Here is a 14,401-nt window from a genome sequence, read left to right as displayed (position 1 = left end):
ATTGGGTGCACCATCAAATAGTGTGCCCTGCCTTCTTGGTAGGCAGGAAACATTTTGGCATTAGAATGCTATGTGAGTGCTATGTGCAGTACCTTATTTCACAGTTATACTTTGATAGGAGTGAGGAACATCATTGCAGTGGCTGTATAGTTCTTTGTGGAATGCTACTGCAAGCATTGAGTTTTGATAGTAAAGCTTCATGGTCTGATAACAGAATAAATCTTTGCCCATAGGCATACTCGTGAAACATCTTGAGAGTGACAGTAATAGCCAAAGCCTCTTTTTCTGTTTGGCTATAATTCTACTGTGCAGCACTGAGTGTTTTAGAAGCAAATGCTATCAGTCATTCTAATCCATTTGGATGTGTGAAATAATAGCACTGAACCCATAGTCCAAAGTGTCAGCGGCCATTGTAATTAACTTCTTCAAACTGAAGTTATTTAACCAACTGGATTTAATTATTGTTTGTTTTAGTTTGCTAAATTTAAATGTTATGAAATGTACACTGATTTCTGAACAAATTTCCTGTAATAGGTTATCTGAACCAGAATGAGCTTGAGGTGCTTTACATTAGTGGTGTGCATGTTACACTGTTAACACTGAATATGTGCCCCCAGGTGCTCTATTTGCTTTATAAAGAAACACACTTTTGTCTATTGCACCTTAAAAGTAGCTGGTTCTAGGGTTAGAAATAATGGTTATAAATTTCTCAAAAGATCACCAGAATCTTTTCCATCATTATGATATTGTCAATACAATTGGCAGTCCCTGGAACTCTGATAGTTAACTGCTTGAGATGCATTTGGAAAACAGCTGGTGCACTAGAGACACCAAATGAGAATCTTCTGTACCTAGATAAGTCAATGGGGTATTAATCACTGTAACTTTTTGTGATTGTCAATCCAAAGGCAACTGAACGCAAGCTTCTGTCAGATCTGTTTTGGCAAAAATTGTACCTACAGTCAATTTAGTCATAATATCCTCCTCTTTGGAGACTGCTTGTGTGTTGATTGTGGCTTTAAAGTCACTGCAGATTCATAGGGAGTCATTGGATTTTTCTACGAGCATTTGCATAGGCCATTGGCTGTTAGCTGTAGATTGTATTACACCCTCTTTTTGTAATCTTTACAACTCTAATTTATCTTTCCAGTCAAAAGGCAACTTTTGTGCTTTGTGAGACTGGGGTATTGCTGTAGGCTTCAAAGTTAAATGTGCTTTGTAATCTTTTCTACATGTTGTTTTGTCATCAGAAATCTTCATGTACTGGTGTAATAATTCCATAAGATGTGTTTGAACACCTGAATGTGGACTTGATTGGTGGAGCTATGCAGTGCAATATCTAACTTAGAGAAAAAATTTGACCTAATATATTATTAGCTGCCTGTGACTTGACCACAATGAATCTTGATTTCAAAAAAATGTAAAACACCAAAAACACCACTCAGGAATTATGCCTTCAGCCTGTTCTGACTGGCTAACTGCTGCCTACAAGGCAGCGTGAGGAGTGATCTATGATTGTGGGGCACGAGATCAGCATATGAGAAACCTCTCAAGCTGTTATGCCAGTAGATTACTCTGAATGATGTCACTGCTGAATCTCAGATTTACAGTTTTATCTTTATACATTACACTAGCAAAGAGCTGACCACATACAGTGATGTTGAATGGCTGTGACTTTGGTGAGCCTAACTACTTGCATGTTTGAAAATTTAAAAGTGTGGAAGATGAGCTCATATCAGTTTGAAATGTAATGGGATTTCTGGTAATCCCCACATGTAAATTTAAAATTTGATGCCACCTGGTATTATTGCATTTACTTGAGAATTTTTGTTAGATAAATTAGATGATTGCTCCATGTCTTGCATACTGTCTTGACTTGCTTCTAAAATTCATGTGTCATTTAGACTTACCTTAAATTTATGTGTGGTATTACAAACTTCAGCCTTTTGACCTTTTTATGATAAGCAGTACATTTTGCCATACAAAAATAGCAGTTGTCATGCTTGTAAGTAATGGAAAACCTGACACATGGGCATAACTTTTTTTGAATTGTTTTTGTGGTGTGTGCTGCAGATATTTGGCTGAGTCCAGACAGCTTTGTTTACTGGTGGTGGGTGAGTGCACTCGGCTCAGCTGTTGTTAACCAGTGTGATAGACTACTTAAGGATATTGTAATGCTGTTGATGAGATTATCATTTGCTCAAATGCACATATGATTGAAAAACAGATTGCTAATGAGGGGCGTTTTTGCTTTTAAGAAATAATTTTTCAAACTGTTATCAGGAGAACGCGCTAAAATCATCTCCCCCAGTAGTTGAATCAGCATAGTACTGTTTACACTTATCATTAAGGCACTGAAATTTCCTATCATGTGTTAATGCTTGCAGCTGAGAAGTCCATTCTCTGTAACTTTGCATGCTTTTCTTAACGCTACTCTTAACCCTACTGAAAAATTTATGCCTTGCAACAGCTACAGGAATTTGTGAGTCACAGTATTCTGCTAATGTCTTTTTCAGTTGCATGTATGTTAATGTACTAGGGTCTACTTCCGAATTAAGTTTCTATATAAGCCTATAAATGTTTGTGACAGTACGTGCAAGTGGAAAAGTCTTCTGCTCTGTGTCATCTGTTATTCCGTGGGCCACAAAGTGCTGTTCTAACCTGCAGCACAGTTCAGCCATGACTACACTTTCTTATCAAATCTTGGGAATGAAGGTGGTGGAAATTCCATCTCCTTTGCTGATTCTTTTTCTGGTTAGCACTTGCATTGAGATATCCACTTATGGAGTTTCCATTTCGAAATGGAAAATTTTCATTGTTATAATGCTTTTCCATGGATACGACTAACACAACTACTGAGTGATTGTTGAGAGTCAAAGCTCATACTATTTACTATGGTATCAATTATATACAAAACATGACTCTCATTTGGAGTAGATCTGACATAAAGCACAATATCTGACAAGTATCACTCTGAATCAAAGTCCTAATCTGGGTAGTATACACTTACAAGGACACCTTCTAAGTCCAATCACAAATTAATGAATTGCTGAATAAGTGGTGGCCTTCAAAGGTGGTTGAAGGTTTTTGTCTGCTGGCACTCACCATAATTAGAAGGCTGGGCCTTGGGTCCCGAATAGTCCCACTGATTGACCCTCTTGTCAACTCTCCTTATTTGGCCGTGAGTCCCACATACATACCCAGCAGGCAGAATGATTCCAGACACTGTAGTCGACTCTGTTTGTTGAGCCATGCATCATGCATAAGTACCCAGCAGGCAGATTGATGCCAAACAATGCTTTATTTGTGCCTCTGTAGGCTAGACTGAAACTACAACTATAGGCATATGTTATCTTGCTGCTTATCACCTGTTGAGCAGGCAACCTAAATGACACATTCTCCATGCCCATGGGACATGGTTAACTAGTTAAAATACACATTTTTTATTCTGCAGGTTCAGACTTCTGTATTTTATTTTTTAATGATTATGTTTAGCAACTTTTTTTTGTCTTGTTTATGTGCCTATTGACCACTCAGCACCTCAACTGTATAGTGGGTTGTTACCTTTAGTGCTTTCTGTTATCATGGTTAATTTTGTTTTATGTAGCAACCCTCAATCAATATACATAAGTAATTTCAAGGTCATTTTCTAAATCCATTCTATATGTATGCTGACACAAGTCACAAGTTACCTCTGCTGTTCTGAAAGTGGGTTGTTGTTTGCCAAATCCATCAATGTTGGTCCTATTGTTTCCAGTTACAGTCAGTGCATCTGTTGTCATTGTTTCTAATTTATTATAGCACCTATCTTCAGTTTATTATTTTGTCACACTATTTATCAAATCTGCTTGTATATGTGTAATACTTCTCATAAGTCAAAGATGAATAGCAGATTATAGTGGATAATAAAACTAACCAAATTCTGTTGCACATAGGTGATGAGTATTTTGTTCATAAAAATGTTGTCATGCAACACCATTGCCACTCAGCTGGAATCAGTATCTACATTCAGAGGCAGCAATATTTTACAGATCTGTTGTCTATTCATATTTACACAAATTAGTGCAAATTGGTTGGACTGAAACCCTAATAAAAATGTGAACACCTCAGATAGACATTCATTGCCAACACATTGTTTTTCCAATGAGTGTACTTTACAGCTGTTGTAAGGTTATGAGAAAATGAGGGTTAAATGAGTCACTCATTGGCCAAAAACACTGCACCAGTTCTCAGCAAGGGTAAGACTTAAGTTTCTAACTGGATATTGGATGCTTTGGCTTTTGTGTTCCTCCAACCATTGGCCAATTGTTGTATTCTGTGTGGACTGTTCTACATCTACATCTACATTTATACTCCGCAAGCCACCCAACAGTGTGTGGAGGAGGGCACTTTACGTACCACTGTCATTACCTCCCTTTCCTGTTCCAGTCGCGTGTGGTTCGCGGGAAGAATGACTGTCTGAAAGCCTCCGTGCACGCTCTAATCTCTCTAATTTTACATTCGTGATCTCCTCGGGAGGTATAAGTAGGGGGAAGCAATATATTCGATACCTCATCCAGAAACGCACCCTCTCGAAACCTGGCGAGCAAGCTACACCGCGATGCAGAGTGCCTCTCTTGCAGAGTCTGCCACTTGGGTTTGTTAAACATCTCCGTAACGCTATCACGGTTACCAAATAACCCTGTGACGAAACGCGCCGCTCTTCTTTGGATCTTCTCTATCTCCTCCGTGAACCCGATCTGGTACGGATCCCACACTGATGCGCAATACTCAAGTATAGGTCGAACGAGTGATTTGTAAGCCACTTCCTTTGTTGATGGACTACATTTTCTAAGGACTCTCCCAATGAATCTCAACCTGGTACCCGCCTTACCAACAATTAATTTTATATGATCATTCCACTTCAAATCGTTCTGTATGCATACTCCCAGATATTTTACAGAAGTAACTGCTACCAGTGTTTGTTCCGCTATCATATAATCATACAATAAAGGATCCTTCTTTCTATGTATTCGCACTACATTACATTTGTCTATGTTAAGGGTCAGTTGCCACTCCCTGCACCAAGTGCCTATCCGCTGCAGATCATCCTGCATTTCGCTACAATTTTCTAATGCTGCAACTTCTCTGTATATTACAGCATCATCCACGAAAAGCCGCATGGAACTTCCGACACTATCTACTAGGTCATTTATATATATTGTGAAAAGCAATGGTCCCATAACACTCCCCTGTGGCACGCCAGAGGTTACTTTAACGTCTGTAGACGTCTCTCCATTGATAACAACATGCTGTGTTCTGTTTGCTAAAAACTCTTCAATCCAGCCACACAGCTGGTCTGATATTCCGTAGGCTCTTACTTTGTTTATCAGGCGACAGTGTGGAACTGTATCGAACGCCTTCCGGAAGTCAAGGAAAATAGCATCTACCTGGGAGCCTGTATCTAATATTTTCTGGGTCTCATGAACAAATAAAGCGAGTTGGGTCTCACACGATCGCTGTTTCCAGAATCCATGTTGATTCCTACATAGTAGATTCTGGGTTTCCAAAAACGACATGATACTCGAGCAAAAAACATGTTCTAAAATTCTACAACAGATCGATGTCAGAGATATAGGTCTATAGTTTTGCGCATCTGCTCGTCGACCCTTCTTGAAGACTGGGACTACCTGTGCTCTTTTCCAATCATTTGGAACCTTCCGTTCCTCTAGAGACTTGCGGTACATGGCTGTTAGAAGGGCGGCAAGTTCTTTCGTGTACTCTGTGTAGAATCGAATTGGTATCCCATCAGGTCCAGTGGACTTTCCTCTGTTGAGTGATTCCAGTTGCTTTTCTATTCCTTGGACACTTATTTCGATGTCAGCCATTTTTTCGTTTGTGCTAGGATTTAGAGAAGGAACTGCAGTTCGGTCTTCCTCTGTGAAACAGCTTTGGAAAAAGGTGTTTAGTATTTCAGCTTTACGCGTGTCATCCTCTGTTTCAATGCCTTCATCATCCCGGAGTGTCTGGATATGCTGTTTCGATCCACTTACTGATTTAACGTAAGACCAGAACTTCCTGGGATTTTCTGTCAAGTCGGTACAGAGAATTTTACTTTCGAATTCACTGAATGCTTCACGCATAGCCCTCCTTACGCTAACTTTGACATCATTTGGCTTCTGTTTGTCTGAGTGGTTTTGGCTGTGTTTAAATTTGCAATGAAGCTCTCTTTGCTTTCTCAGTAGTTTGCTAACTTTGTTGTTGAACCACGGTGGGTTTTCCCCATCCCTCTCAGTTTTACTCGGCACGTACCTGTCTAAATCGCATTTTATGATTGCCTTGAACTTTTTCCATAAACACTCAACATTGTCAGTGTCGGAACAGAAATTTTCGTTTTGATCTGTTAGGTAGTCTGAAATCTGCCTTCTATTACTCTTGTTAAACAGATAAACCTTCCTCCCTTTTTTATATTCCTATTTACTTCCATATTCAGGGATGCTGCAACGGCCTTATGATCACTGATTCCCTGTTCTGCGCATACAGAGTCAAAAAGTTCGGGTCTGTTTGTTATCAGTAGGTCCAAGATGTTATTTCTACGAGTCGGTTCTCTGTTTAATTGCTCGAGGTAATTTTCGGATAGTGCACTCAGTATAATGTCACTCGATGTTCTGTCCCTACCAACCGTCTTAAACATCTGAGTGTCCCAGTCTATATCTGGTAAATTGAAATCTCCACCACATGCTGAGAAAATTTATGTGAAATGTATTCCAAATTTTCTTTCAGTTGTTCTGCCACTAATGCTGCTGAGTCGGGAGGTCGGTAAAAGGAGCCAATTATTAACCTAGCTCGGTTGTTGAGTGTAACCTCCACCCACAATAATTCACAGGAACTATCCACTTCTACTTCACTACAGGATAAACTACTACTAACAGCGACGAACACTCCACCACCGGTTGCATGCAATCCATCCTTTCTAAACACCGTCTGTACCTTTGTAAAAATGTCAGCAGAATTTATCTCTGGCTTCAGCCAGCTTTCTGTACCTATAACGATTTCAGCTTCGGTGCTTTCTATCAGCGCTTGAAGTTCCGGTACTTTACCAACGCAGCTTCAACAGTTTACAATTACAATACCGATTGCTGCTTGGTCCCCGCATGTCCAGACTTTGCCCCGCACCCATTGAGGCTGTTGCCCTTTCTGTACTTGCCCAAGGCCATCTAACCTAAAAAATCGCCCAGTCCATGCCACACAACCCTGCTACCCGTGTAGCCGCTTGTTGCGTGTAGTGGACTCCTGACCTATCCAGCGGAACCCGAAACCCCACCACCCTATGGCGCAAGTCGAGGAATCTGCAGCCCACACGGTCGCAGAACCGTCTCAGCCTCTGATTCAGACCCTTCACTCGGCTCTGTACCAAAGGTCCGCAGTCAGTCCTGTCGACGATGCTGCAGATGGTGAGCTCTGCTTTCATCCCGCTAGTGAGACTGGCAGTCTTCACCAAATCAGATAGCTGCCGGAAGCCAGAGAGGATTTCCTCCGATCCATAGTGACACACATCATTGGTGCTGACATGAGCGACCACCTGCAGATGGGTGCACCCTGTAGTCTTCATGGCATCCGGAAGGACCCTTTCCACATCTGGAATGACTCCCCCCGGTATGCACACGGAGGGCACATTGGTTTTCTTCCCCTCTCTTGCTGCCGTATCCCTAAGGGGCCCCATTACGCGCCTGACGTTGGAGCTCCCAACTACCAGTAAGCCTACCCTCTGCGACCGCCCGGATCTTGCAGACTGAGGGGCAACCTCTGGAATAGGACAAGCAGCCATGTCAGGCCGAAGATCAGTATCAGCCTGAGACAGAGCCTGAAACTGGTTCGTCAGAAAAACTGGAGAGGCCTTCCGTTCAGCCCTCCGGAATGTCTTTCGCCCCCTGCCACACCTTGAGATGACCTCCCACTCTACCACAGGTGAGGGATCAGCCTCAATGCGGGCAGTATCCCAGGCAACCACAGTCATAGTCTGATCGGGGGATGCGTGGGACGAGCTGGCCGTCTCCGGCAAACCCCCATCCGGACCCCCACAGTGATGCCCATTGGCAACAGCCTCAAGCTGTGTGACCGAAGGCAACACTGCCTGAAGCTGGGAGCGAAGGGATGCCAACTCAGCCTGCATCCGAACACAGCAGTTGCAGTCCCTATCCATGCTAAAAACTGTTGTGCAAAGAACATCTGAACTAATCTACAGAGAGCGCAAACAAATCGACACAAAATTTAAACGGTTATTAAAATACAAGATTGCCTAGTAAATGCAGTAATGCTGCTACTTGCGCACTTCTGACACACTGCTCGGCGGCGGAAGGAGACTGTGCGATTTTACACTATTCGGGTACTAAAAACACGATGCTACAACTCTCAAATACTATAATACGCCCGAAATTTATGAATTAAACAATGCAAGTACCAAAAACACGCAAAGAAGTTAAGAATTAAACTATGTAACAAATGAGTGAGCTAGGAGTATACGACTTGCTGCTGCAGCTGCTTATCCAACGGCGGCAGGGAGTTGTAGTCTGTGAGAATGATGTAAACTTTCTTATTTCTGAATTATTCAACATTATGATCCAAATATCATTATGTATCAGTGAACAGTGTTCTATGTGAGAACAATTGTAATTCCGTATTTCTGTCCATCCTCAAAGCAGCTTCTCTATATATATCTTTCTGAGATACTGGATGAATCTTTTTTCTACAGCTCAGTGCATATTGTTGGAGACAAAAGAAAAACACGTTGGGCACATGAGGAGGACTGGTTACCACTACTCACAGATCCAGTTTACATATGCTGCATCTCACTGCAGACAAACAATTCTGTGATACTATATAATTGATAAATATGCATTCGTCTCATGGGGGTACTGATTTGGATTTGTAGATACACCAGGCAGACACAATATAATTGATAAATATGCGTTGGTCTCATGGTGTACAGGCACTTTCATGGATTTGTAGATACACCAGACAAACACAATGTCTGCATGCAGTGGATTGCATTTAATGTCATGCATGTGTTTCTTTGAGCACTTACACAAGTCTGTCTGTCATTGTTGAGAAATTTTATTTGTGGTCAGTCTTCACTGAAATGTAATAACATATCTTTTAAAGCCTGCAGGCTCTCAGTGCATGAATCTTGCAACATTGACTTGCAATTGCTAATCTTGCACATGTTGTGTCATGTGCCACCACAGTTCCTCAGCCAGAAGTTGCCTGAAATTATTTCTACTATTTTCATATAACATTGCAGCATGCAAACAGGTCAATATCTCTGTGTGCTAATGTGCTAACTAGTACATTGAACAATGTGATGCAATTTCTTTAACACAGACAACAGAATATTTCTTTCCTGAACATTTTTGGCTCCGTACAAGCTTTGCCTCTTGTTTCTTTACAGTATATAATGTGTACTTTATAATGACAACTACTGTGACATATATTCTTGAAACAGCTTTTGTAAACACATTGTTTGGTATATACATAATTTCTTCACCAGAAAGTACAGAGGGGGAAAAGGATTTCTTTATGCTACTACTCATGCTGTAATTGCCTTGCTTTATCTTTATGGCCCCTGTTAAATATTTTTCTATCAAAATCTGGCATACAACCTTTTGTGAGATAACTGACAGCTGTTCCCACTTCTTTGAAAGTCAGATTGTTTGTTACTTATGCAATATCTGAAATTATTTAAGTAATTCAGTTACTCTGTATTGTTTTGTTTTGTGTATCGTTCGGGCCATTATAAATTGTTACATCCAGTAAGACTTCCACACTCCTAGAAATAATAATGTTTTCTGTAGTGTCTTCTTTGTAGATAACCAGATCTGATCTGTATTCACAGTATGAATTAAAACTTTAACTTTTTAAAACATTGTTGCTTCATTTTACATCATTTCAACTTGTATTATTACAGAAAGGAATTTGACTATTGTTACTGATTCAAATCATAGTGCATTACATGTGTTTCAGAACCAATAAATCATCAAACAGAAAAAAATAGCACATTACTAGTCACTGGTGTGTAATGGGCAAGTGATTTAGAAACATTTTACAAGAGGAAGCAGAATCACTATTTTGTGTTTGGTTGTTATGTACACACTGCTGATATCAAAGGAGTCCAAATGTTGAAACAGTTCATCATCAAATACCTATGATTTACCACTAATTAGTTCCTCATTAGCTTGAAGCCTGTAATAGCTTTCCTTTCCATTGTGTTGTGCCATCTTTCATCAATTTTTTTTTTTTCTGTAGGCTGTATCACCAAACGGGGGGTGGGGGTGGGGTGGGTGGGGGGGGGGGGGATGGGAGGTTGGTAAGAGTCTTCTCACGATAATGTGACAATGTCATTTAAAAATGCAGAAGCAATGCATATGTGAGGTGAGGACATGCCCTTATAATGCTCTCCTTTTGAAGGCACAATGCGTTGCAATTCCAAGCTTTAAAGTACTCTGGGGTTATTAGAAGCCATAACTAATACTTGGCTTTCTTAGTTCTTGCATCTCAAAGGAGTAAAGACAAAAATGTTTACAAAATGCCATTAATGTAGTTGCTGAGTGCTCAGTGCTTCCTAAGTGATAAAAAGTTTTCATGTTTGGAAATTAGTGTACTAAGCATTGTGCTATCTGAATTTTCTTAATGATTGTAGTAAAATTCAGAGCATTTTTAATGGTTAGTAAGTTCCTCCTTTGAGATAGTAATTTTTCAGTAGTTTGCAAGTAATATATAAGGTAATCTTATTAATTACTTGATTGTTGGTTGTAGACTAAATATTTAGGTTCATTTATTAGAAGTTAACATCACTGCAGTTAATCATTATTATTAAAATGCTGCCAATATTCCTGACATTATAATCATTGTAGTGATTTGTGTAAGAGTGTATTTGCTTGCAGTAAATTGGATGAGACAACATACATTAGCTATCAGCATTGTATTAAGATGTTGAATGATACTTATGGCCTGGTGTTATTTGTAATCACTCCCTAGCCTGAAGGAGTAATTACATTTATTTTCCTCATAACTTGTATAGATATGCTGTAGAAAGCACAAGGTTATTTAACAAATATGAAAAAATCTATTATTGTTTATATTAGCCATTGTTGTGTTTCTTGCACAATAAAAAAGCAAAATGAAACTTGTTGTTGCCTTCAACATCATTGGTGTAAGAATGATTCTTTAATTGTATCAGTAATTACCAAACTTTGGCATGCTTTAAATTCAGTACTTTCTGCAATAAAATTGTTTATTGGTGAGTCATACATTTGGCTCATTTCTTACAAACAAGACTAATTCTAAATGATATGCTTAAGACAACAGTTGTACCATGCAGAGTTTCAATGTACATTACCCTCTGTGACCCTTGTGACTGACAATTAAATGTTGGGTACTTTCAAACAACTGTAAGAACTAAGAGCAAATAAACAAATAAATTGTGTACTGCTATGTCTGATGGGTCTCATACATGAAACAGTGTCATAAAATAATAATTGGTAGTATAAATACACACATCAAAAAAGTTTTGCATACCATGGTTCCAAGAACTCCTGGAGATTGATGTTGACTGTGGATATTGTATCACAGACACAGTCCCTCTGACTGTTCAGAGATGTCACTAAACCTGCCCCGAGATGTAAACAAACAGCGCTTATTAGACGGAGGGCATCCGACAGCCAGTCAGTTCCAGTCATTCCACCAGGAAGGAGGTACACGGCTTGTGTTGTCTGTAGTTCAACCATGCCTAGATGTACAATACCACGGTTCGATTATGTCTGCATTGTTACTTTGTGCCAGGAAGATCTGTCAACAGGGAAGTGTCCAGGTGTCTCAGAGTGAACCAAAGCTATGTCATTCGGACATGGAGGAGATATAGAGAGACAGGAACTGTCAATGACATGCCTTGCTCAGGCCACCCAAGGGCTACTACTGCAGTGGATGACTGCTACCTACGGATTATGGCTCGGAGGAACCCTGACAGCAACGCCACCACGTTGAATAATGCTTTTTGTGTGGCCACAGGATGTCCTGTTATGACTCAAACTGTGCGCAATAGGCTGCATGATGCCCAATTTCACTCCCGACGTCCATGGCGAGGTCCATCTTTGCAACCACGATGCCATGCTGCACGGTACAGATGGGCCCAACAACATGCTGAATGGACTGCTTAGGATTGGCATCACATTCTCTTCACCGATGAGAATCACATATGCCTTCAACCAGACAATTGTCAGAGACGTGTTTGGAGGCAACCTGGTCAGGCTGAACATCTTAGACACACTGTCCAGCAAGTACAGCAAAGTGAAAGTTCCCTGCTGTTGTGGGGTGGCATTATGTGGGGCCAAAGTGCACCACTGGTGGTCATGGAAGGCACCGTAATGGCTGTATGATATGTGAATGCCATCCTCCGACCAATAGTGCAACCATAGTGGCAGCATATTGGTGAGGCATTTGTCTTCGTGGATGACAATTCACGCCCACATCATGCACGTCTTGTGAATGACTTCCTTCTGGATAATGACATCATTCAACTAGAGTGGCCAGCATGTTCTCCAGACATGAACCCTATTGAACATGCCTGGGATGGATTGAAAAGGGCTGTTTATGGACGATATGACCCACAAACCACTCTGAGGGATCTACGCCGAATTGCTGTTGAGGAGTGGGGCAATCTGGACTGATAGTGCCTTGATGAACTAGTGGATAGTATGTCACAATGAATACAGGCATGCATCAATGAAAGAGGACGTGCTACTGGGTATTAGAGATACTGGTGTGTACAGCAATCTGGATCACCACCTCTAAAGGTCTCGCTGTAGGGTGGTACAACATCCAATGTGTGGTTTTTATGAGCAATAGAAAAGGTGGAAATGATGTTCATGTTGATCTCTGTTCCAGTTTTCTGTACAGGTTCCGGAACTGTTGGAACCGAGGTGATGCAAAACTTTTTTAGATGTATGTAGATGATAAAAACAAAAACTTAGTTTCTTAATTTTTCTGTAACTTGTTGTGAACAACAGTTCTGTTATTCAGACACAGAAGGTAGAGAATTGTCTGACCTCCTTTATCGATTTTCAGAGAAGGTTATTTTGTAATTAATAAAATGTACTGTGTGTCACTAATGGATAATTACAATTTATTTTTTCCATTAATTGCTTAGGACATTTTACACTCTGTTCTTGTAATTGTCATTCCACCTTGTGCCATTTGCAGCACATATATATAAAGTAAATGTTAGAGTAAATAAAATTCCACCAAAAACTCATTTCTGTAACAAAAAATAAAACAGCTCCCCGGGCCTATTTGGGGTTATCTAGGAGCTTGGTGGACAGGAATTGCACCAGGATTTCTCTTTGCATTGCCCAATCCCTTTTTTCTTTCTTTACTCAGGTGAAGCAGAAATTACATTTTTTGCTCTATTATTGTAGAGTACTATACCTGAAAATGCTGGAAACAAAAAAAAAAAAAAAAAAAAAAAAAAAAAAAAATTGTGTATGTCTTGAAGATTTGACTCGGGTATTGGATAAACAGTTTTGTTAAATAACCTTCATTAATAGACTGGAGTATCTGTATTTATTTTCTGTTAAGAAGTAAAGTATTATTCATACTGTTTAGTGTTGTGTTGTTGAAAATGGTTCAGAGAACTTACATATGATTTTTGTTTAGCCATAGTATGTCAGTTTGATTTTCTGTTTATATAATTAGAATCACTTTCTTCTTAAGTAAAGTATTTTTCTTTATGTATCTTTTGTGTAGCTAATTACAGTTACTTCTTTGCACTTAAGCTATGCAGATATGTTGAAGTTTGATGATCGTTTAAAGTGTGGCAGTGTGTTAGATTAGTGTTTATTTTCTGTAATTAGTACTTTGTCAGACTGAATATGACTTCTCAATCAAAGTTTATAATTTTTGTTAACATAAGTAAATAAACACCTACTGCTGTTTTTGTATGAATTGTAGGTCGCTGCAAAAGTACTATTACTCACATTCTTTAGCACATCTCAGTACAACGCAGATGACAAATGTAGCATTAGTTCTGCAACTGCATTTTATTAAAAATAATAACACAAATGTTTTGTCTTCAGGTTTCTCTCGAGCTTCCTATTTGAAATCAAAAGTAAAAAATAAAGGGGCATGTGTACAGTTTTGGAGAGCAGAGAAAAGATTCAGGTACTGTAAATTTCCTCTGTATAATTTATGTCAGAAATCTTGGATTTGTTTGGCTCTTTAAGGATTTCAGTACTATGCAAATAAAGTTCATGTACTCTTGCTTTTAATTTAATTAGCTCACCATCAGTGAATCCTAGGTCTGCCATAATGTATGTGGCTACTTGTACTAAGTAATAGTTTTGTATCTGTTTGTAATATAATGTTCTTTTGA

The 14,401-nt window shown here is 39.6% G+C and overlaps 1 protein-coding gene across 1 annotated transcript in view; it reads left to right on the top strand.

Moving 5' to 3' along the window:
* The window catches only part of LOC126184206 (voltage-dependent calcium channel type A subunit alpha-1-like), a 508,450-nt gene that overhangs the window by 171,803 nt on the left and 322,246 nt on the right, over positions 1-14,401 (top strand). The window contains 1 exon segment of the mRNA XM_049926574.1: positions 14,106-14,190. Coding sequence (XP_049782531.1) covers positions 14,106-14,190 — 85 coding nt within the window.

Source organism: Schistocerca cancellata, chromosome 4 (genome assembly GCF_023864275.1).
Source record: "Schistocerca cancellata isolate TAMUIC-IGC-003103 chromosome 4, iqSchCanc2.1, whole genome shotgun sequence".
Taxonomy (NCBI): Eukaryota; Metazoa; Arthropoda; class Insecta; order Orthoptera; family Acrididae; genus Schistocerca; species Schistocerca cancellata.
The sequence above is the reverse complement of the archived record's forward strand: the minus strand, read 5'-3'. Positions and strand labels throughout refer to the sequence as shown.